The following is a 25,077-nucleotide window of genomic DNA, read 5'->3' as shown; positions in this document are numbered from 1 at the left end:
CAGGGAAGTGTAGCTAGCTCCTTGGTTACATAGACCTTAGGTTTTCTTTCTTAGCCATGCTTCTTCCTTCAAAGCTCATCTAGCCATACTTGTAAAAAAAAAAAAAAAAAAGGATTAGGGAGGAGGATAAAATGATTTCCCTGGGAAGGCCAAGTTCACAGCCTGTTAGTAAAGTTCATAACCTTTGCTCTTAATTCACTAGAATACAGGAAGAAAGTAAAAACCCCCTCGTGTTTTTAACCCGTTGAAGACAATTTGATTTTGCTACAACACGCATTTCCCACAGACGCTTGCCCGAGTATACTCATGACTCGTCCTCAACGGGTTAACAAACCATGAGATAAAGATGCATAACAATAATGCGCTTTGAGTAGGGACTGTTGTGGTCATGACCTAAATGATCTAAGAGCTCAGGTAGAAGGATTAGCAAATGACTGTTAAGTAGCCATGACAAAAGAGAAGGATTATGTATTACATGATAAATTAAAGGGGAGATTATAGAGGTCATGACCTAAATACATTCACAGTGAAGGCGGTGACTGCGCAATGAATCCTGCAATGTTGCAAAGGAAAGGAAAGAAAGCTGTTAGAGTGGATGCTAGTAAATCCTGCAACAATCTGGTTCCTGCTCCTGAGTCAGACCCAACCGGAGTATACCGGTCAGTTACATCCTTTTTGTCGCTCTCCTATTGATCACCACTCTGGGTTGATTCTCTCTAATAACGATGAGCTTAAAGAGGTCTTTAAAGTACCATGAAAATTGCTTTGTGGATTTTAGCTGGGTGTTGGGTTAGAAAAGGGGGGCCAGGAGTGGGGTCTGCATAACAAAAGGACTGGTTCCAGGTAATCCTCTTTCAAGAGAAACACACTTGAGGTTCCCTGGTCTATTCATATAAAGCATGGTTTATTCATATAGAAGCGTGTGACGGTGGACTTAACGCAGTATTAGGCTTTCGGCTCAAAAGAGTAGTGTACATAACCCCTGGCTTTTATGCTGCCAGCATTCACTGGTCAATGAAGTTTTACTGAAAACCAACAGAACAAGAAGTGTTCAGTTATAGGCAGGATTTGTTGTTATCTGTGCAGGGAACCCTAACGTTTAATTTGGATAGAAGGCTGTAATCCCGCTGCCAGTGTTATCCACTGGTAGCCTGCATGTTATGTAATCACCCTGAACCAAGAGCTTTAGGGCCATTTAAAGTTGTAAAGGCTCACCTGTCTCTTCTTGAAGACATTCCATGAATGTTTGTATGAATAGATTGTGTTCATTTATATGGCCAAGGAAAAGGACATTCCCTAAATACGTTTTGGACAGTTGTGAAGAAACATGTACCATAAAGCTCATTTTGAAAACCAATTGTCAAAAATTTTGGTTTCTGCTGCATTCTTCATCTCGGTGGAGAAAATTTGCTTGTACTCAAAAAGTTTGTTTGTTTGCTTATTTGTTTTTTTTTTTATAAAAAGTGTACATGCCTCACTCCTTATGGGGGTGTGATACACCCAAACAGGTGCAGGATTTCAATATTAGTAACCAGTTATATAACCCCTTTAGGCTGCGTTCACATAGAAGTATTCGCATAAGATCGCTATTCGCTATTCGGGCATCGAATACACCATCACCTGCACTTTCAACTCACCATCCCATGCAGTGAGGATTTCTTCCTCCTACATCCTAGCAAATCTTATTAACAATTTCTAAACTGCATCAGAATGTCAGTCTACATGCTTATTTTTGCTAATGGGCAAATCCAGACCAAAATTGTCATTATTTCATAAACGAGAGACGGTATACGCTGCAAGAAAATCCAACAAGTTCGATTCCCACTTTGCTATATTTTTCGCAGCTATTCGGTACTTTCGAATAGTGCCCTCCTATGTGAACCGGTGTGAGGAAATCCTATCGTTCGATTCAAGCTATTCGCGTGCCCTCGAAAAACGAGCCCGAATACCCGAATAGTATACTTCTATGTGAACGCAGCCTTATGCTTGCTTGTGGCCCGAGTGGGGAGAGTTACACATAAAAAAACCCAGAATTTTCATTGGTGAGAGTTAAAGGGAAGATAAACCCCAAGAGCAATGTGGATTGAGTGAAAGCAGCAACATTAGTAGAACACATCAGTGAAAGTTTGAAGAAAATCGGACAATCGATGCAAAGTTATGAATTTTTAAAGTTTGGTGTTGGAACCGCTGGACGAGGAGACTACTAGAGGTTATGACGTATGAGTGGACAACAATACCAAGAAAATATAAAGAAAATTCTACAAAAATCCATTTTTCATGAAAATTACAAATTCCATCAATTTGATATTGACATATGTTAGGGGTAGCAATTAATCCCCCTGCTTTCTGAAAGAGATTGGTCCATTGCTCTTTCATAATTCTAGAAAAGTGAATTTTTGTTGAATTTCCTTTATATTTTCTTTGTATTGTTGTCCACTCATACGTCATATCCTCTAGTAGTCTCCTCATCCAGCGGTTTCAACACCAAAACTTTAAAAATTCATAACTTTTGCATCGATTGTCCGATTTTTCTCAAACTTTCACTGATGTGTTCTACTAATGTTGCTGCTTTCACTCAATCCACATTGCTTTTTGGGTTTACCTTCCCTTTAAGCAAATGTTAACACTTTAGGAGGGAAAGGGGGTGGTGAAAAAAAGAAGAATAGAATGGCTGAAGGGCTATCAGTGTTTTGAAAATGTCATATTTCACAAATTTCAAAAACTCCACACAAAATTCCAGAATATTAGGAAGACCTGAGTTTTAGCCACCTATTCTGACTGCAGATATTTTGCCATGAGGCAAAAGGTATAAAGTGCTCAAAATTAATCTCCATGATGGAGAATGTTATTCACATTGTCTGTGTTATATTTGTTTCGTGCCAAAAGTGGTATCAATTTCTTGTCACGTATGGCATTGTTTTCAAACCACGTACCTGAGGGTAACACATTGTATTAAAGAGGTTGAACTTTTATACAAAAGTCAAGATGTATCATACACTAGCTGGAAGTTTGTGTACAAAGTCTCGAGGACTTCTGCACGTACCATTGAGTGCTATCCAAATTGTGTAACGGAAGGAGTGACTTTCAAGGTTACCTTGAGATGGCCTGATACAACTTTTGCAAGTAGTTTTCAAACTGTCATAATATCCTGGCCACTTGAATGGTTTTTGTTTCCCCTCAGCGAGCCTGTTACTTTTTATTTCAGTTGGTTCATATAAGGAAGCTGTTGTCTAATAGTTGTGATGCAGTCCCCCATGACAAGACTAAGTAGGACTAACCTTTTTCCAAGACCCTCATACTGCTGCTTTTTATAGTGCCGACAATTGCGACTGAAGAGAACAAAGCCTTTGATGTGTGTCAGCACAAGGGCCTTCTGAATTTTGCAATTTAGTAATTATTATTGACGAGCTTGGAGACAGCCTACCCCAACTGGTTCGCCACTCCATTTCTACTGAATTATTTAGTAATTTCCAACAGTGGTATTGCAATATTTGCTTATGAGTCTTTGATTCATAAGCTTAGTCGAATAAGATACAACTGATTTTTGCTACCCACCGTTGGTAGCAGAATCTGTCATTCATAGGTTAAGTTTCATCTAAACAAAAGGATAGGGCTCTGAAGACCCTCTTCTTTCTACAGTACTCTTTAGTATCTCATAAGTATTTAACCAAGTCTAAGGTAGGGCTGGCTATGAAGGAAATGTCAATGACCTGAATTAGCCCCTCTGCAATCTGTAGTCTCTGTGTCGATACACATACCTTATCAATTATGCTTAATGTTTAGTTAGATGAAATGTGGGCTCTTAGAAATGAGATAAGTTCATACTTGCAGCAATGGGCAACACTGAGTAGAAGAAACTTGCATGTACACACCTGTTAGGTTTATTCAGCTGCATTCTTAAAGGCCTGTTTTAATATGAAATGTAACCAGCGATTTCTTGGACTTCATTTACACAATGCTGTCAGCCGTTATATCAATTACAAATACAAATGTACACTGAAAATGATATTGCAGCTGCCAGACTGGGCCTTCGTGCTGGCTGCAGTTCTTGGGATGCGGTGAAGAGTCTGGTAATGAGGCTACTTTTTAGGCTTCTTAGTGTTGTGATGAACATTTAGAAGGGTGTATTATAGATTATATGGATGCACAATGTACCTGTTATGGTTAGCACACAGTGTACACGAAGTGAAATTTGATCCAATGCAGCCATGCTCACATAAGAGTTGGAGAACATACAGTGTTTTCAAATGAATCCAATACCGGTATATATGAAAACTGGGGGGGGGGGGGGGGTTAGTCTCTGCTTGCTTATTTTGTGATCATGAATAATTGATCCACGGGGCGCTATGCTTCTCGACTTCAGAGCGAAAATGAATTGGTCTACGCAGGTCGGAGGCACACAGATAGATCCACGACCTTGACAACACGCGGACCTTCTGTTGTCAACACACCTGCTCCCTGCTCAGCTCAAAGCAGAAGTTTATGATGCTTTCCACCGCTTGCCACTACAGTAGATTCATTTCACGGGTTCTCATTGAATTTGTTGCATTTTAAAATGACTGGTACAATTTGTATGCACAATTCCTCTCTAGTCTATCACTTCAGTGCCCATCAAAATTGTGGTCTACTGATAATTACAGTGTACATTGAAGCTATGCTTTTATTCTGGATGAAGAGCAATGCCCCAGACAGATCGCATTGCTTAAACTTGTGTAGATGGTCTGCGAGTTATTCACACTCGCGAAACGCTTGTCAGTAGAGATGTACACCTTTATAGAATGAGTAAGAATGAAGGATTAAGTATTACATGTAAGAGAGACAGACATACGGATGGACAAACACATATTACTTTTAAACTGTGGCAACCCCATTAATTAATGGCTTTACAGTATTTGCCTTCCGCCTCTATTGTGATAGTAGGGCAATAGGGCCTATAGTAGACATATATGTCATATTACAAACATTTTAGGACTTGGTGCAACCAGAAAACTTTAATACAATAAGTCAAAGGAATTCCTCTGTCAAAGTGAAAGATGAGGGTTTGTAGGAAAGTTTGGAATGGATAATATCATAGGGAAGTTAAATGCAGTTAGCATATCATGCTTTCATATTGCGATGCAGAATAAATTGTGCTTTTATTTTCCTCTTCCCCTTCGTCAACAGAAAGCTGCACTGAGTGGACTAAAGAATTCAAAGAATGCGGCCGGAAATGTTGAAAAGAATATTTCCCTCTCACGGCCGACAATTAGAAGTCTGCAATAGTCCATTTGCCTTTTATTCTGAAACCATATATGCAAAGCTATTAAAGCATAAGATCATGTCGGAAGCGAAAGTAGGTTGAGATATGGTCAGTTTTACAGTAAAGGGTGTAACTTTGATGTGGCAAGGGTCAAAAATTAAAGTTGTGTTTCCATTTTTATCTTTGCTTGTATTCTATATAGGAATGTCTATATTTTCAATATTTTGTCATTCCAGAGCTTAATTCTTAGGCTAAATATGAAAAATGAAGTTACTATTATGGAATTTTAGATAAATTTACGTAAAAACAACAAGAATATTTTGGTCACCCACAGCAACCAAATGAAGATAAATGGTGGAGGTAATGCAACTTTTCATTTGCTGTGAACATATATTTGAAATATCAAAACACTTTTCCCCCAACAGATATTCGCTCTTGCAATTATTTGGATGTGAACTTCAAATTTCAAGGTAAAAATGGTACCTGACAAACTATTTTTAAGTTAAAAGAATGTTCTAGAAGCAAGAGCCACTCTAAACATAGCCCTAAATAATCTCTTGGTAACAAACATTTATCAACCCAAATCCCAAAGAAATTTGATTATTTTTGACAAAGTTGAAATTTTCAGACTTGCGAGTTTCGGAGGCTTCAGTTAACAAACTAGTGTGTTTCGGAGGCTTCAAAACTGCTAACACAAAGTTCTAGTCCTGTATTCACTTAAAATAATAAAACTACAGTAAGCAACTATCACTACATGCTAGAATAAGAACAAGGCATCAATAAAATGTGAATAACAGTATACAGATGTACATTTTATGGCAGTGCATAATGTTTACCCTTCATACAAAATGTACTTATTATTATAAGGAAATTGGCTTCCACAAAAGTGAATAACAAACCGTGTACACTTTGAGCAATGCTCAGTTCGAATTTATGACATTACATGAGGCAATATCATTCTAAAGGAAACTGCAACAGTAGCAATAAAAGTACACTGATTAGGAACATCTTTTTTTTTTCTTTTTTTTTGCGGTTTAAAGTTAGCAGCAACGCATGTTTCGGAGGCTTCATCATGACTGTTAACATGCAAAAATGGCCCATTTTAAGGTGATATGAAGTACATTAATGCAGCTGATTGTTTCCAAATAACTAACAATGTTGTAACATGTAAAATAGTATTTATTTGTATGCAGAAAAAAGACTTTCCAACATATATGTTAAGAGACAAAGAAAAATATTTTAAAATCTTTATGCTCAGTTGTATACATACACTGTATAATTTGTATATCCATGACTTTGGCAATGCAGAACATGATTAGGCTACACACATGAACAGCTGTATGCATTTGTCAAACTTTTCATCATAATGCAGTAAGAATTACTTTCGATGAGTTAGAAATGTAGCTATAGACTTAATGCAAAGATTATGTTTGCTTGGTTTATAAGTGCAGTTTGTGGGATGTATATTGACATAAACCACCCATCATAATTGTTTTTATACATATGTACATGTGAAATCAATTTCAACTGTTGATGAGAAAGGGATAGAAAATAGACTATGTGATGGCATGACGGTTAGATTACAACATAGCATTGTAAAATATAGAAAGGGGAAAAAAGGTTTATAAACATTCTTTTGCATATGAGCATGCCTGATATCCCCTACTATAGCTATCAAATGCAGTGATCATGGTTATAGAACAGCAATCTTAAACACCGATCAGCCATTCCATGTAAGGGTCATCATCACACTGTCATCATCAAAATGGAGTTGGAATAATCAATATATTGGTGATATTATCATGGAGCTCAATAGAAATTGAAATGGTCAAGATCCCAGTCATCTTTTTGAATCGCCTGTTGAAAAGTAAATGTACATACCCTACCCATGACTGTGTACGAATTTGAATTAAAAAAAAAATGTTGACCAAATGTATAGTTCCCTATAATATTATATGATAGTTAGAATTTTACTTTCTTTTTCTGTGGTATACAAGTCACCCCTGTTTCATATCATTTTCTTTTTCTTTTTTTTTAAATTCTTCAAAGGCCTTTTTTTTTTAGTTATTTTATAAAATTCCAGTTTGTGTGACTCCTGTGATAGCTAGGAGGCCTGTTTTTGAAGGTACGCATTGAGAAATTGCAAACAGAACTTTTACTGTTTCTAAAAATGACAACCTTTTTAGCAAAAAATTGAAAAGCAGCAAATGTGTTTAAATATCTAAGTTTTTAAGAAACCCACAAGTTTGTTTTAAATAGTATATAAACCCACAGACTACAGTTTTAACCCTTTGAATTTCAAAATAGTTAGGGGCTTGTAACTTTTTCCAGAAAAGCCAGGACTAAACAGATTATAAAGATTTCAATCATTTCAATATTGTTCTTCATGAACATAACTTCTCCAGTCACCCACTCATGTAAACTACATGTACCCCATGGCAACAGGCTATCTATAAGTAGAGGTCTATATGTCATTTATAAACAATCCTATCCCAACCATTACTGTCCATTTACTGCACTGAGAACTACATCCGCAAACATGTCATAGAGTCTCACACATGTATGCGAAGAGATGTTTCGTAACACAAGTTACATTTTGTTTAATCAAAAATAGTCAAGTGGTCACTGCCAGCATGATAAAGTATGGAAAATAGGGTATAGTATCAAGATTGTGTTGCACCTTGCATGCCTCAGATCTGACATACAGATTGATATGAAAACCTGTCTGAATGAAGTAATCAAATGTCAAAATTCCAAAACAGTACCCTGTGATCCAAGTCACACCACAGAAATGATAATCTGCAAGATGTTAGCTATTTTCAAATCCAATCACAAATTTATTGATTAATTATTTTCCTCCAAATAAGTATTGGAAATGAAAGCCAAAGAACTTGTTAAGAAATGGAAAGCTGAAAAAGTCAAGATTTTAGTACATGGCAAAAACAAATGCCATGTGAGTAACAATGGAATGGATTTGTCAATGGGTTATAAATGGACATGTAAAAGATTGTGTTTCGAAACTATTATACTCAGATGATAGTGAGTCGAAAGTGTAAAAATCCAAAAAGTATTTTCCACCATTTGCTCTAGATCATGCATAAAAGATACCATACAACCTTAAATTCAAAAGTAATATATTTCTTAGTTAAGTGTATGCTTCCCTCTTGAATAACCATCTATTAAAGTCCTTGAATCTTCAGGACAGGAATAGTGTTCAGTTCTTTAAAAAAAAGTGTATTTAACACTCAATAATCAATTGTTTGTTCTTCATTATCAAAGTCTAACCAGTCAAAAGAGTGATACAAATATGGTCACAACACTTCAACTTCTCTCAAGAGTAAAAATGAGTTATCCAACTTATGAACATTGATGTATCCACAACTACTTGCTTTGTTGCACTACTGTTGCATGATGTGGGCATGCACGCAAGCTGGAAGTCACTTTCATTACTCACAATATCTAGCCTGTTCCATTGTTTCAAAAGGAAACCTACAAAATAAATGCTTTTCATACATTTAAACAACTATCTACACCTTGCTTGAGGAATCATTAAGTCTCATTCAGTCCAAACAGTTATTTGATAGACTTAGAATTACAAAATTGTAATCAAAACATTCCATTTACATGCTGTTAACATAAAATGAAGCCTCCGAAACATCTGGAAAATTAATCTGGTATGCCTTATGTTTTTATGAAAATCATGTATGTTATGTAGAAAGTGATGGGTAAATTGTGTCTTTTTTAGTTGATGCGACTGTTTAAACATATTTGTGGGGCAACATCCTCATCTGCTAATATTTTATTGCTGAATGAAAAGGTGAGTTATGTGTGACACGTCTGCACTGTTTAAGAAAAATAGGTAAATCGTATAGTAAATCTATATTGGTGAGTAAACAAAGCAGCCAGAACACTGAATGTGATTAAATATCTTTAGATATGTCATAAGCGATCATTGGGTGGGTGAACAATAAATCTAATTTGATTTTGTCCAGAGAAAATCACAAAAATGCAGTGTTAACATCCTTTTGAAGCCTCCGAAACCACTTTTTCTCTATAAAGTGTATTAGCTCAAAAAATTATTGCAGTATCATAATGTTTTTATTATTTTTGTTGTCTGTCCATGTCTGTTGATGATTTCATGGCATAATTTGGGGCAGACACTCAAAGAATTTATCAGAAATGTCAAATTAGATGTTTTTGCTGTTTCGGAGGCTTCATGCGTCTCGGAGGCTTCACGTGTTAACGGAAAATTTGTATTGTCTCCTATTTTCAGAGAGTTTGGCGGATCTTAACTATTTTTGGTCTATTAGGTTAGGGCCCCATATCCTACATTTTGACATATAGATTAGGTCGCTTCTCTTATCTATATTCATATTATTTGACTAAAAACTTTGTTTCGGAGGCTTCAAAACTGCTAACGGAAATTTCACTTGATGGAATCAAATTATCACAAAATTTCAAATAGCCCTAGAATCAAGCAAACTTTGATGTAAGTCTAAAGTTTAGCTGTACCTTACTATTTTCAGCATAAAAGAAAGTAACCAAAACACATCCACTGATCATTACTGTCCATCAAAGTTTGTAAACAATTGTTAACGGAAAATGAAGCCTCCGAAACCTCAAATTTGAAGTCATAGTATTCTAAAATAAAGGGCCAGATACAAACCAAACTAATTTGGTCATTTCAATTGACCATACAACTATGCTTTTAACATAAAAAATTAGATCTCTGCTGTTGCTGTAGAAAATTATTAACATTTCAAAAATGTTATATAAATTTCAATGCAACAAAATAGTCATTTTTAGGGTACATATGTGACTGTCAAAACAAAACGCATCAATACCTGGACCTGATTATGCTACCCAAGGTGGCTACTCATAAGGTGACTCACATGGGAAAAAATCTTTGAGATCTGTAAATCTATGTGTTCAGGGTGGGCCAAAAGGCTAAAAATTGAAAGTTACACCCTTTACCGTAAAACTGACCATATGGCTCGCAGAGGTAGCCTACCCCTTTTCCTTGTAAATCAATGCAGCCCTGCAATATTCCGGCCTTGCTATATTCTGGCCTCTTCGTGAACATGCAAAAGCAGACCCGTGGTCCCCGCTACAGATCTATACAAATGTCACTGGTTTGCCCGGTTCACCATGTGACATATTGAGCAAAATTAAGTTGAGGTCACTGGATGCTTCTTATTGATTGAGAGAAATTTAGATCAGGATGGCCGTGTTTATTTTTAATTACAACATCCCTGGCTCCCGAGCGGATGCAAAAGAAATCTGGACTGAGCCCAGCACAATTGTATGGTCTATACGGAAAAGAAAATATTGATCGTGATAATTATTATATTCAATTTATTTCAGCATTGCCCTTCTATATCTTCCTTTTATAATTTCCTTTTAGTCTTTTACCTTGACATTTGGCAAGGTGCGTGTTTGTGCTGCAGCTCAGGAATGTTGTCAGACAACATGTTTTAATACACTGTATGACCGTATTGATGGTTGCAGAATAGTATTTAGCAGCTGAGTGTGTGTGTGTCTGTGTGTCTTTGATTGTGTGTAAGAGTGCTAGAAAAATAAGCATTGCTGATTTCCAGATTTATACAAACTTGAAGCTTTAACAGCGCATGTAATGGTAGGAATTATTGTACATAATGATGCCAGTTTTCTCCAGCATAGACACATCAACAGTAATAATCTGCTGTGGCTGTTTTTTTGTTTTCATGCTTGATCAAAATATTATATAAACTCTTTATCTATATCATATATGGGGTTTGTGATATAATCAATTGTGTGATAGGTGTGATATTGTTTTCTGAATAGTGCCTTGAGTGCAGCTGATGCATGCAAACTGGGCTCAGAAGGATTGAATGCATGTGGTATGCACAGCTGGATGGAATAAGTGGTCATTAGTTCCTGAGGGGAAATATCCCCATACATTGAAATACACACATACACATACCAAAAAAAAAACAAAACAAAAACAAAAACAAAAACAAAAACTAGCTGCTAACCATGCATATAATTATTTGGGACAATATAGGGGAAGGTATGTACTTTATGTAATTTCAGTCAATGCAAATTGTATTGGTATCATTTCTGTTTCAGAAAATGTTTAAATCCATTTAAATGTCAAAACCTTGCCATGATATAAAATGTCAACTATCATAATTATGTCTTCTTTAATCTTTTTTTTTTTTTGAAATCTGAGAGATATTTAATAGTTCACTTTATTTTCATAAAATACAAATTGTACTTCATGAAGATTATGTTATGTGACAGTTGTCCAGGTTAAACTCATTAGGAGATATTGTAGCATCACTCAAAAAGTGCATAATCATAGGTCCTATCAATCTGTCAAGCAAAATTATGCACACTCTTAAGGAGCAGCAGTACACATTCTTTCCTTTTCTTTTTATTTTCTGGGAAAATACTGCTCATAATTCATCTTTTAAAGCCATCTGTTGCCAAATACAGTACTGTGTGCTTTGATTAAGGTACACTTGGTAATGCTCTCCTTTGCTAATAATATCTCTCCAAATACCTCTCCAGTTTCATTAATCTAGAAGACGAAATAGATACTTCCATTAGCGCTGTCACAAATTATCAACATAAACTCCAAGAATATTTATAGCACGATCAGGATGAGACGTAATCTGATATAGTTAGATACTTGTGAAAGAAAGTGTGTATATGCATATGGTTCAGAAAAGTTTCGTTGAATACCACCATATTTACAAATGAGAATCTTCTCTTTCCCCCTTCTCTCTGCCACAGAGGGACAAGTGACGGTTGCGGCAGACATTTACGCCTTTGGCATTTGCGCCCTCGAGATGGCCGTCCTGGAAATTCAGGGCAACGGCGACTCCAGGCATATATCACGGACGGCGATCAGAAACGCCGTCGATCAAGTCGATGACGTTTCACAGAAGGTGGGTTATCAACAGCAGTGGTCATTCAACCCATAGCTGTCATCTTTTGTAGTCAAGTTTTTTTTTCTTAATGCTCTTTTTGTATGTTTTTTTTTTTTTGTTTTTTGTTTTTGTTCTTTACCAGCAGATAAATGTTCAGGGGGAGGGAGTAACACAGCTGGTCAGATGGGCTGGTATGACATTTAGAATGATTTTCATGCAATAAGTTTTGGCTGCCATTGGCAGTCATATGAACTGGTCATCACATTGCAAGCTAGCACTTACAGTTGCAGCCCCTTGTGTTGTTAAAGATAATATAAAGTTTTGGTACCTCAAAAGTTTCCCTGAATTTCCTTGTCTTAGTTTGTGTTTCAGGTTAAAGTACCTTTCATATAACTAACACTGTGAGACTTACTCGCCCCAAAGTGCTCTCATGTCTGAGTAATCATGCAACAATGGTTTCGTACCAGAGCCGCCGCCGTACGGCAGCGAGGTAGTACACGTTGCACACAAGTTGTGTGACAGCAATGTTCCTGACCATGACTCACTTTCAGAATGATCATAAATATTAGCATGATGTCTCTTTATAATAGCGAAGTTACTTTGTAAGCTTATTATACACGTGGATGTGTAGCCTCTTTGAAAACCCTTCATGCTTTTCAAATCAAGTCCTATAAGTAATGCATCCACAGCTAATCCTGCCTTCTTTTTCTTTTTCTTTTTTTTGTGCTGAGTAGGCAAGTGAAATGGTGGAAAATTTATCATATGAGCTCATAAAAAGGAATTTTGACAGAAATGTCAGTCAGCTCATGAAAAACATGATCCCTGAAAGTGTGTTTCAAAAGCACCTGATCATGGACTTCACTGTGAATTAGTGGTCATGCAATTTGACAATTCGATTACGCACATTTATTGGGTTGTTTGGTGTTTCTCAGAAAGTATGAGAAATGCTGTTATGCAGATAAATGCCACAGACCAACAAGTTTAGCTCATCTTCCAAATCTGCACCATTTTTGTCTAATTCTGCTGTCTGAAACAATTCAGTGTTTGAGAATCATGTGTGGTCAATTGTACTTTTTACTACTTTCTCCTATGATATGTCACAATGTTCAAAAGTATCATTGTAGTCAAAGCTGTTTGAAACTTCTTCACCAAAGTGGATGGCCAAATTGGACAGATTTTGAAGCTTGTGTGACTCCCTGTCACAAATTAAAAAGTGATCACCACTATGCTACTTAAACTGATTACATTTGCAGGATTTCATCCACCGGTCACTGGATGATGTCCAGCGGCGGCCGACGGCCAGGGAACTCCTTCTGCACCCTGTCCTCTTTGAGGTCCATTCACTCAAGCTGCTTGCTGCCCACAGCTTTGTCAAGAATGAGAGTGAGTGCAGGGATATTCATTTGTTTATTAAAATCACTATCTCCAATAATCTAAGTTACTGTCTTCCCAGAGGTGATGATATATTGCACTTTCATTATAACAAAGAAAACATCAGGTCCAAATATTATCACCCTAGATAATCTTTTACTTTAACTGTTAGGCTCTAACCAAATTTTGATGTAACGAAAGAAAACTGCCGGTCCCTAGAGCTTTGTTAGAATGGGAGTCGCCTTTAGTAATGTTTGCAAAGTCGTTTTGTTATCGTGATTGTAGAAGACTGGAAGAACCTCAAATGATATCAGTTGGAAGTCTGAAATATTTGATCCTACTGTCCGTAAAGAGTTATTCCATGCAGTAGAAGCAGAGAGGACAGTTTGCCAGTATATTGTACCACAAAACCACAAGCACCTGCCGTCAAAGTGGCCTTGCAATTGTTTGAGTGGAGTGGATTTGCCAAACGTGTCAAGTGTGGGTCATGGAGTATTAAACTGGCTTGTTCTGGGAACTAGACAGATCGTACAACAAATAATGATGCATGCATCACATCCATGTGATATGAAGATATTATTTGCATCGTTACGTGCAATACCCTCCCAAAGGTTTTCTTCAAGAGCACTTGTCGGACAAGGAGCAGAGAGAAGTGAAGAAGGACGAAGTGATCGCCACCATGAAGCTGCAAAGCCAACAGGAAGAAGTGCAATGGAGGTGAGGGATATCCCACGAAGGAAAGCTGATGCAAATCTCTGAAGTTTAGTACAGGGAGAACCTCGTTTTATCAAGGAATTTAAAAAAAAACTGTTAAAATTTCCTTGTTGCATCAGGTTTCTCACTATATCACAGCAGAAAGACAACGAAAATTATAACGGGTTTTGTATATGGCAAGGTTTCACTGCAGCATGAAACATTTCTTTAACATAGCTGCAGACTTAGTAGTAAATGGAATGTTGGTGCTAGAATGTCAGAGTCTCGGGGTAGTGGTGCCACATCGCATTTGTCGTTACATTAGTGTGACAATTCTCCCACCCCAGGCCAATGTTATCACAAGCAATCGCAGGGTGCAGGTTCAAGTTATCGGGAATGTTCATCCTCTGACAGTCGGCTTATCTATCTTCCTTTCTGCCGTTTGATGCCGCGCCAAATGGCCCTGAGCAATTTTGGTTCATTGTACTTGTGCCAGGTATTCAATTTGGGCAGTCATGTCAAGTTCTGCAGGAACAGTATTCAGTAGACAAGTCCTTTGGAAAATTAATGTGTTTGCATTCCATGTAGCCGAGAAGAGATGTATCGTACTGAATCGAATACTGCCGCAATGAATGAGCTGCCCTCAACTATGCCCCAACCACGTTATCTCATGCTAAATATGCTAGCGTGATTTATTACAGATGGCAAATATACACAAGTGAGAGACATTTAAATTTCATGGAACTGTTCTTTGAGAGTGAAAAAAGACAGACATATTGACAGATGGACAGACACACAGGCACAAGCACACAGACAGATTAAGAGCAAAGCCACAAAGTCTAAATATAGGTACAGATAGTACCCGCTGCTATCTATCGTCCAGGAAAAATCTGCAGTCAGGGGATATCCGTTTGTTCCATTGATCACTGTCTGGGTTCCGTGTCAAATGGCATGCACTTTAATGGACTAGAGGCATTTAATTGATAATCAATACTGAACAGTAAACACCGGTGTGCTCATTGACTAATTCAGGATGATATTGTAAACAGAGATTCACAATTGAGAAATGTTAAATCAGCATGGTCAGTAGAAAAACAAAACAAAAACAAAAACATTAAAGTAATAAATACTTGCAAGAAATGTTTGGTTTTGTAGGTAATTTTTACATCTGAATCAAGCACTTAAAGTTATGAATTATGCTGGACAATATGTGTACGATAGCGTCAATCTCAATATTGTCTAAAAGAAAATTTTTCCCATCAACTGACAAATACTCCTAATGTTGCCAGATTCTTACATGTTTAATATGTAGTTCCTGCCATTTTTGTTAAATGTGGATCTCAAGTACTCACTTTAAAATCATTGTGTTACTTATGAGCTCAACTGTAAAAGCATCATTGTGTTAAACAGTTGTTGGTGAAGTAGAACATATTCTGGTGACAAAATGATCATTGAGTGTTTTTTGAGGAAGCAGAAGAGGAAACGTACCATTCTTCCTGCCTTGCAAAATCATATGTGCGAAGAAGCAGATGTGTATGCCTCCATTTTGTGTTATTGATATTAGTAGTAGTAGTAATATTAGTCATAGTAGTAGTAGTACAAGAAGTTACGTAGTATTATTATTATTATTATTAGTAGTAGTAGTAGTAGTAGTAGTAATGTAAAAGTGGAAATTTTTGCGGTATTGAAATTTTCGCACATTTCGCGACACCAGAAACTAGTGTGAAAATATCCAATTTTGCAGTAGTCATAGTAGTTGTAGTAGTAGTCATCGTACTAGTCATAGTAGTTGCAGTAGTTGTTGTCGTCATGTCATAGTAGTAGTAGAAGTAGTCGTAGTAATGGTAGTAGTAGTTGTAGTAGTAGTAGTAGTAGTAGTAGTAGTAGTAGTAGTAGTAGTAATAGTAGTAGTATAGTAGTAGTAGTAGTAATCGTAGTAGAAGTAGTAGTAGTAGTAGTAGTAGTATAGTAGTAGTAGTACTAATCGTAGTAGAAGTAGTAGTAGCAGTAGTAGTAGTAGTAGTAGTAGTAGTAGTAGTAGTAGTAGTAGTAGTAAAGCTGGATAGTACAAGTAGTAGTAGTAGTTGTTGTTGTCATGACTTGTCATGTCATGTCATGACTACTATTGTATCAATATCATTTGCACTGATATTACTACCTTGCTACTTGCTTTTGAATTTGTTAATGTTGTCAGCTTTGATAGTGAAGCAGTTGCCACATATGTGCTATGCGGGCTTAGCGTCACTTGTGCAAAGAACTGTGAGAGGCCTCATTCCTTCTGAGGTAAATCTTAATTCAGTGTGTCCTTTGAAGCCTTGACTGGCCAGAGGTCGTAGGTCAGTGATATGACTCACAATTTTATTGTTTCTCTTTGACCTTTCAGAGTATCTCAGGTACCCGCCTTAGAGCTGGAAAAATTCCTAGAGGAAGTCAAGTAAGTGATCATATTCCATTCCTCAACCTCCCCCCATGTTTGGATGCATTATTTCCATCCATTTTCCACAGAAGCGATATGCACAGTTTATGTAATAAGCAAATCATCACAGCGTCCCCATTTGCAGAAAAGGCCGATACTATACATGTACCTCTCCCCCTTTTAAACTACCATCAGTTTGAGAAATGTGCCTGCTATATGCACACACAGACTATATTTTGGACTGATCTGAAAGGGTGGTAAACTGTTGAGTCTCCCTTTTTCTGATAATCTCTTCATATCATGACAGAGGTAGAAATGCAGAAACCTCCTTAATTCGGGAATTGTATTTGCCAAGTGAAATGTGTGTAACATACAAGTGTCTCCCCAATTGCATTTTGATCTGTTCCTGCTTACAGTGTAAAAATATTGGCTGCCCTAAAGTGGCATGCTAATCACTATCACCTGGATTAGCATAAGATGAGCCCAGCTAGTTTGTAGGATTTATTTATGTCTCTCAAACTCCATTTCTGGAGTGTCAGGATTGTAAAAACACATCTAACATTTAATTCTGGATTGCGAAAGGAATGATTACTATAAAGTTCAGAAATTGTACACAGATGTTGTCATGCTTTCTCTCGCTGTCCGCCTTGCGCAGGAACGGCATCCACCCCCTGACCGCCTTCGCGATGAAGCGGCACAACCCGGCCAAGGTCCGGCCGCAGTCGCCGGAGACGCAGGAGTCGGTCAAGAGCGCCACGCCTGAGCCCATCGACATGGAGAGTCGGAAGATCACCTACATGCAGTGTGAAGTGAAGCAGGGAGTGGAGGAGAGTCCAAACCTACATGTGAGTCAAGAAGACGTCTTATTAATGCTTTGATTACCTTTGAGTGCTGATTGGCACAGAAAACCACATAGCGTTGCACACAACACTGCCCAAAGTCCCTGGCACAGAAAGGGATAAACATCTACTGACACTCGTTACTATTTTGTATCTTCTTTTTTTTTGGGGGGGGGGGGGAGGGGCAAGGGGATGGGGTAGGACTATGGGGACATGGGATAGAACTGGATGTTGGAGAGGGAATGAAATAAGGGTATAGCCTGGTATAGTATTTCTATCCTGAAATTGTATATTTGTTTGTTTTGTTTTGTTTGTTTGTTTGGTTTTTTTTCTTTGTATGGTCTTGATTTAGGTTTAAAATCTCCCAAGAGTAGATTTCCTTTGAGAAAGATTCAGAAAAACAAAACAGTGAAATTTGATAAGAATTTCCACCTAGGGGATGATTTTAAAAAAAAGAAATGCATGGAATGAATATGGAATCCTAATCAGAGAGGTAGAAGGGGTGTATTGTGAGTAAGCATGCTTTGTGAGCAGGAGAGTTGCAACAAATATTTCTGTATTAAAATGACGTAATATATTGACAGTAATGTATGTGTGCTAGTGCTTGTATGATGACTGGTCTGAGAGCCAAAGTAATCCAGAGTGGTAAAGTTTGAGTGAATATATTCGCTTTGGTTATCTCTTGGAAACCCTTTCTCCCCTGGCTGGTGGCCGTCTTGGGTGAGAAGAGTATGTGGGGAAATGGGGGGGGGGGGGGGGAAGGGTGTGTTGAGTTGCAGGTTGTGAGTATTCAGTACTCAGAGAGCCTGAAATAGAATCAATTCGTCCATTGTGAGGTGGCCACCTCCCGTGTCAGTGGAAATTAGAGTCGAGGAAAAGCTGATGTTCAAGCCTCGTTGGTGTGCGTCTAGACTGTGTGGCTGCGAGCCGCTGAAGGGAGATGAAATCATCCAGAGGCCTGCTTGAGAGGTGTGACTGTGTGCTCCATTTCTTAATCATGGCCTGATTATGTCACAAACACGTCTCCAACTCCCCCCCCCCCCCCCCCCACCCATCCCCAAGAAGGATGAAAGATAAAAGTGATGGTGAACCCCCCATGCATGCATGGTACATCCCCTGCTACCAAAGCCAGCTAAATGTCATTCTTGGGCAAGTATTGGTTACGCCATATATTTCGCGAGTCTAAATTTTCGCGAATAGGGACTTCCGACAATTTCGTGAGTGGTTAAATTTGCGAGCTTGGTCCTGTACAGAACTGAGAAATGTAGACGCGTACGTCACATTCATATCGGCATTAGAGTCAATATTTTCATGTGTTTTTAATTTCGTGAATAGCAGCTGACTCGCGAAATTTGCGAAAAATAAAAACCTCCCAAAATATTCGGCGTATACAGTAGATGTGCAACAAGGTCGCTGAGAGTAACTATTAAAAACCTGAAATTAGGTTCTCAACCAAAACTATAAGATTCCCTTTAATCTTGAACAGTGTTGGGTAATTGATTGATGAGGTGGTAATGGTAATGGTAATGATGATGATGATGATGATGATGATGATGATGATGATGATGATGATGATGATGATGATGATGGTGAAGATGATGATAATGATGATGATGATAGTGATGAATGATGATGATGTTGTTTTTTTTAATCATAGAATAATGTGAAAAGGAAGGCAGACATAACAGTAGAGAGACAAGCGATAGCATCAATATTTTAATAGGTGTGCTGTATACTGCCTTATTATAAATAATTTGATATTTTCGAAATATATTTGACAAATTTGTTTTCTCCTGAATTGTATGTATTAGTCATATTGCCTGCACACCCAATACTGTGTTAATATACTGTAAAAGTGGAAAATTTTTGCTCATTTTGCACAAACGAGAAACCAGTGCAAAAACAAAACACGCAAATATTTTTCCAGGTCATATGTTCCACTAATAAATGTCTCGATTCCGCAGAATTAAAAAACACACAAAATCCATCTCACCCAGCCGAGTGCTAAAATTACTCGCACAAAATTATACTTTTATGGTTGTTCATACTCTAGAGCACTTGTGGATGTCAATTTTACACATAAGTGTATGTGCACACGGACACACACTTACACTCAAACACTCATAATGCCCTACACCAGAGGACAAGCATTCAACTTTGATGTTACTTTGTAGCTACTGTCATGATGTACTGTATACTTAAGTGCCTGTAATGATGTTAATTTGACACATGAAGGGTGCACACACACCCTCAAAACACACATAAATGCAGTACACTGAAGGGGTTTGCTGTGTAACTTCTGTGTTGATTTAGTGTACATACTCAAGTGCCAACAATGATATCAGCACACACTCGTGACACTCATTTATAATGCCCAGCACAGAAGGTGAAACGTTGCTATTTTTTGATGTTGTGATTTTGGTTGTTTTTTTTTTCCTTGCTGTCTTCCCGTGTTAGCTGGAGCTGCTGCTATGGATGGACGACACCATGAACCGGCAGCTGAGCTGTGAGATCACTACAGGTCAGTGACACTGGGGTCAGGGGTCACTGGTTCAGGGGTCACCATTGATGCTGAATTTGTGATTTGTTTTGTGTCTTGAGAGCTATAATCGTTAGGAAAGTCCTGGTTCATGTACAATTTTATGTTATCTAAGAACATCAAAACAGCTGTTTTCTCTACGGATTGAGGTTGACTCAGTCAAAGCTGCACAATATATGCATTACAGGTGTTCAGATTATCCCTCCTGCATTGTGCATGAAAACTTTATAGGCCATATATTCAGTGAGTCTAATTTTTTGGGGACTGGGACCTTGCCAACAATTTTGTGAATGGTTAAATTTCAAGCATCCATTCACACAGTAGACACGCCAACACTTCTTACTAGGCCTACTCAACTGCATTTTCATGCACATTGATCATATGCACATGGCATTCATGTTCAGATCAGATTTAATATTTTTGCATCTTATTTGATTCAGGAATAGCATTTGCTTCACAAAATTCATGAAAAAAAAAAAATGTTTTAATACAAAATATATGGCATGTACATTATATGACTATTGAGATTATACGCTATTTACGAATGTCATATTTAACCCTAACTTACCTGGGCTATTTGTGAGCTTAAAGTCCTGGGGGGGGGCAAGACGACCCCCCCCCCCTTACGATTTCAGCAGCGCGTTCGCGCGTTCGTTACAAAAATTTTCACACACGTCACTCATGACGCAAATTATAGGGCTGTGTTGCTTTATTTATTGTATATGAATTAATTATGTTAATTTATGCATAAAATTAAAATTTGGCTGGAAATCATTAAATAAAGCCCCCAAACTTCAAAATTTTTGCTTGAGGACTCTTTGGTGAATTCTGATTTAATTTAGGTGAAAAAAAAAATTGGTATCAATTTTGATTTCTTATGTATTTTATTGTTCTTATAATTTCTTATGTATTTCCTTGTTTTTTTACTTTTGTTTTTTATTGTTTTTTCAATGGGAATCATTGGCAACACTATTTCAATCATAAGAAACATAAAATTAATTGTTTTAATCACTAAAAGTAAAAATAATGATACAATTACAAATTTCAGATAGAAACCTGATTTGCATTGGTTTTGTACACAAAATCACGCTTCTGAGCAATTTTCAGTCTGACATGCACTTACATAATGTTGCGCAACTTCGAAACCGTGTACCCAGACGTCGCAAATTTGGTCTTAAAAGTTGCGCAAGGCTTCAAGGTAAATTGCCATGAATCGCCATGTGGATGCGTTCTCTCTTTGCGGAGATGTCGCGCGAAGTGTCGGGGGGGGCCAGAATGACCCCCCCCCCCCCCCCCCCCAGGTAAGTTAGGGTTAAGCATATTCTGATGGCATGGTTGCTCAATTGATTGATTTATACAGCATATTTTAAAGTACAGCCATTTTGACATTGCATTACATGTGTGTATTTGACATCCCAAACAGGTGAATTTTCTTCTGTTTGAGTTTAACCTTTTCAGAGAGAAAATTCATGCCTTTTTCCTTGGAGTTCAGTAATCAACAAATTTATCTTTACTGTTCTTTAGCAAGCCACTCGCGCTGGTTATAGCCCATTCATAGAAAATAATCTCTTAAAGAATAGAACAAAAATGTGATGGGGGAAGAAGGGAGTGACACCGACCCTCCCTTGCCCCCTCCTATTCGTCCTTGCGAGAGACCCTATTGGATTTGGTCAAATTTGTTTTTGATCCATTTTCCAGGAAATTGCATTATTTCGTTGTCCTTGAGACATTATGTCCATTCAACAGCTGACGTGTATCTAGAGGAGTGTAGGGGTCACTTTCATCAGAGCAAGCCAGTTTCCTTATCAATTTCCGGCGTGATGGACATCAAATGATGACTGCATCATCCATTCTGCTGAAGGCAGATGAAGCCTATAGTGCTCTCTGGTTTATAAGAACTGGGGGGTATTTCATAAAGCTGTTCTTAGATTTACGAAGGACTTCAGAATGACTGGTGATCAGTTCTTGTGCTGAATTTTTGAATTCTGATAAGTATAACAGATCAGAATCGATCACCAGTCATTCTTAAGTCGTTAGTAACTTTAAGAACAGCTTTATGAAACGCCCTCCTGCCCATAAGATTATCTTTGCTATTCAATCATTGACAAGAGTTTGAATAACTGGTTATTTATTTATTATTTTTTGGCCAAGATAGAAATGTTGTGCTGGCAAAAGCAGAATTTTGAGGAAAATTTTGTTTTTCATCTTTTCTTTCCTTTTCCAGAGGAGAGTCCAAGATTACTGGCAGACGAGCTGGTGCAATATGGCTTCATTAACGATGTGAGTTTTTGTGTGTCCACTGTCTTCCCGAATATTCCGTGTCCACACCAAGTGCGTCATTAGAGGGACACCAAGTGCGTCATTATAGGGGAGAAGTGCCTAATGCTCGTCTGACATTTAAAAGCCTCTGAACAACCTTTATTGAGACTGTCTCCACTTTCAGTGGTATGGAGACTAAACAACAGAAAGAAATGAGTGGCAAACGAATGCATGTACACTTCTTATCGTGTTCAGTGACTATGTAGAGGAAAATTGAAAATGTCTTAAAATCCACTTGTGCATGATGTGGGGACTACAATATGTATATCTCTTTAAATGCAATATGTATGTAATACCGTACTTGAAAATGTCCCATGAAGTTTGTTGCAAATGCTTGTATGACTGTTGATTTTAATATTTCCATATCAGTCAGTGGGTGTGCAAATACAGTGGACTCCCGTTATAACGAAATCCTTGGTACCAGCAAATTTCTTTCGTTATATCGAAATTGCGTTATAAATGAACAAGTAAACAATACAAAAAAATAGAGCCGATAATTTTGCGGCCTAGATTTTTATTCCGTTGTAACCAGAATTTTGTTATAACTGTGTTTGTTATAAAGGGAGTGCACTGTACTGCGAGGGGCCACAGAGTTATGTTTCAGTGAGATTGCGCAGGATACACTGTATTGGTGTGTGGAAGTTGTTGTGTTAATGTCTCCCTTTCATCCATGCCTTCTTGCAGGCCGACAGAGACCGAGTCGCCGGTATGATTGAGGAAAAGGTGCAGACTGTGACATCTCATGCCGTATCCGTGGCAACGTAGCACACAAATCGGTACTCTACCCCCTATCCCCACCCACCTGTAACCGTGCGGCCAAATAAGCTTCAGCCAGCCACTCTCCAAGCAAACCTCATTCCTTCCTCGCCGGTCACGCGAACGGTCACGCGACGTGACGGATCTCGCGGTCAATGACGGCTGAGATCCTGCCACGGGATGCTTTTTGTTTACGTCTGCAGTCACACACCGCCTGTGCCATTCACGCTTACATCCTTTCTGTGGATCCGCCACAGTGGAGAGATTTTTAGGGATGTTGTTTTGCCTTCGTATTTTTTCCTGAAAAAAATTTTTGGAAAGTTCGCTCCGCTTGTATCCCTCCCAAGATGTGGGTAGATGTTTGATGTCGTAGCTGTGTAGGAAATCTCACTCTTTCTATCAATGGCTGACCTCATGTGATGCTCTTGCAAGACTGTCATCTCGTCATTAAGACGCAACCTCGCATGACGTTGCACGTTGACGCGGTGCACGGCCAGAATGGCTGCATTCCGGAAATGCTGCGGGGGCAAGTGCTTTTTCTTTGGAAGGAATTTTTGGACGCCGCTCTCGCGCACTAGTGATTTTTCCCCTCGTGGAACGCCGCCTGCTGCAACAGATCGTTTCTGTGGAAATGTCGACATCTTGACAACAGCCGCTGATATTTTGTCTTTTGTGTGTCCAAGAGTGTGTGCTTGGCCAAATGATCCCAAGAGGCCATCAATGACAAGTGCTCCCAAGGGATCAGCATCCAGCAATGACTTGGGTCAAGACTAGTGGAAAATTCTCTTTCTTTTTTTTTTTTTTTTACTTGCTCCAAGATTGGTACTATAACGTAGGCAGCAATTTTTTTAAATTCTTTTTCTTTGTGTACATATTTTTCAAAATAACCTGAACTAGCTTAGCATATCTATTTATGCTTCTCTGCATTCCTGCCTCAAAAAAGTACCGATCTCTGTCTTGCTCCGTAAAGTAGATTAAAAGAGAAAAACACACACAACAAGCAAAGAACTAATGATGCATGGATAAAAGGAGGAAGCAAGCCCGTGCTTTCCTTCTTGAGAAATATGGAGGGGAATGTGGTGAAAGGGATAGGGAGGGGGGGGAGGGGTAAGGGATAAAGAATCTTGTCTTTGTTTCTTACTGTGACTGAAATAGGGCATCACAGAGCAGTTGTCTATATCATTCGTGGCTCATACAAGTGACATTAATGACTAATCAGTTTGCATACATTACTCTCCGGGCTACGTCATCGTCTGGCATCTAAAGGTTGTGTGCATCACACATTTAATGACGACCCAGTCATACATGTTTGTCCTTTTCTCTTCTTTTTTTTTGTCCTTCCCTCTAGATTGTGTAGCAATTTATTAGAAAGAAACTTCTCAGGGGGGAAAACCCCAATACTTGCTTGCCATAGGGTTATATATTTAGCTGTGTAGACAGTGAAAAGCCCGCATCGCTTTGCATCCTGCAGATTGCAGATGGAAATTCAGAAAAAAAAAATGCACATACTTTGCTTTCAGTTGGACATTAAATGTATTTTTTGTTTTTCTTTCCATCTTTTTATCAAGAATGTAGAGGGGGAAGGGGAAGAGGTGGATACCATTGAAGAATAAGAGTTGGTGATCATTTTAGTGGAGGGAGGGGTGTGGGGTGGACTGTGCATACCCTTGGAATGAGGGCTATGTCCCAAGTTTATAGGAGACTTGGTCAGGGGCGAAACTTTAATCGGCGTTCCTCTGCGTCGCCGGCTGATCGAGGCTGCGTTGAGCGAGCGGTTCCCAGGGCGAAAGAATCGGGGAAGGAATCAATTAGGGCAGCCAGACGAAACAGTTGTTGACAGGAGGCGGGACAGGGGTCGCCGAGACATCACGTGCGCCTCCCCGTCTCGTGCGGGCCGCGGAAGCTGAAGCCTGCCCTCGTCAGGCAGGAGGGGGGAAGAGATGTATTTTTAGAGAGTTGCCTCAATCTTTTCTTCACAAAGAATTCTTTTC

The 25,077-nt window shown here is 38.4% G+C and overlaps 1 protein-coding gene across 1 annotated transcript in view; it reads left to right on the top strand.

Moving 5' to 3' along the window:
• The window catches only part of LOC140234500 (nuclear receptor-binding protein-like), a 64,302-nt gene extending 39,732 nt beyond the window's left edge, over positions 1-24,570 (top strand). The window contains exons 7-14 of the mRNA XM_072314541.1: positions 12,017-12,171; positions 13,407-13,536; positions 14,136-14,241; positions 16,601-16,651; positions 17,289-17,478; positions 19,930-19,993; positions 22,236-22,291; positions 23,015-24,570. Of these exons, the coding sequence (XP_072170642.1) occupies positions 12,017-12,171; positions 13,407-13,536; positions 14,136-14,241; positions 16,601-16,651; positions 17,289-17,478; positions 19,930-19,993; positions 22,236-22,291; positions 23,015-23,095 (833 nt within the window). The 3' untranslated portion in view covers positions 23,096-24,570. The remainder of the gene's footprint in view (positions 1-12,016; positions 12,172-13,406; positions 13,537-14,135; positions 14,242-16,600; positions 16,652-17,288; positions 17,479-19,929; positions 19,994-22,235; positions 22,292-23,014) is intronic.
• The last annotated feature ends 507 nt before the right edge of the window (positions 24,571-25,077 follow it).

Source organism: Diadema setosum, chromosome 10 (genome assembly GCF_964275005.1).
Source record: "Diadema setosum chromosome 10, eeDiaSeto1, whole genome shotgun sequence".
Classification (NCBI taxonomy): domain Eukaryota; kingdom Metazoa; phylum Echinodermata; class Echinoidea; order Diadematoida; family Diadematidae; genus Diadema; species Diadema setosum.
Note: the sequence above shows the minus strand (reverse complement) of the source record. Positions and strands in the feature narration are given on the sequence as shown.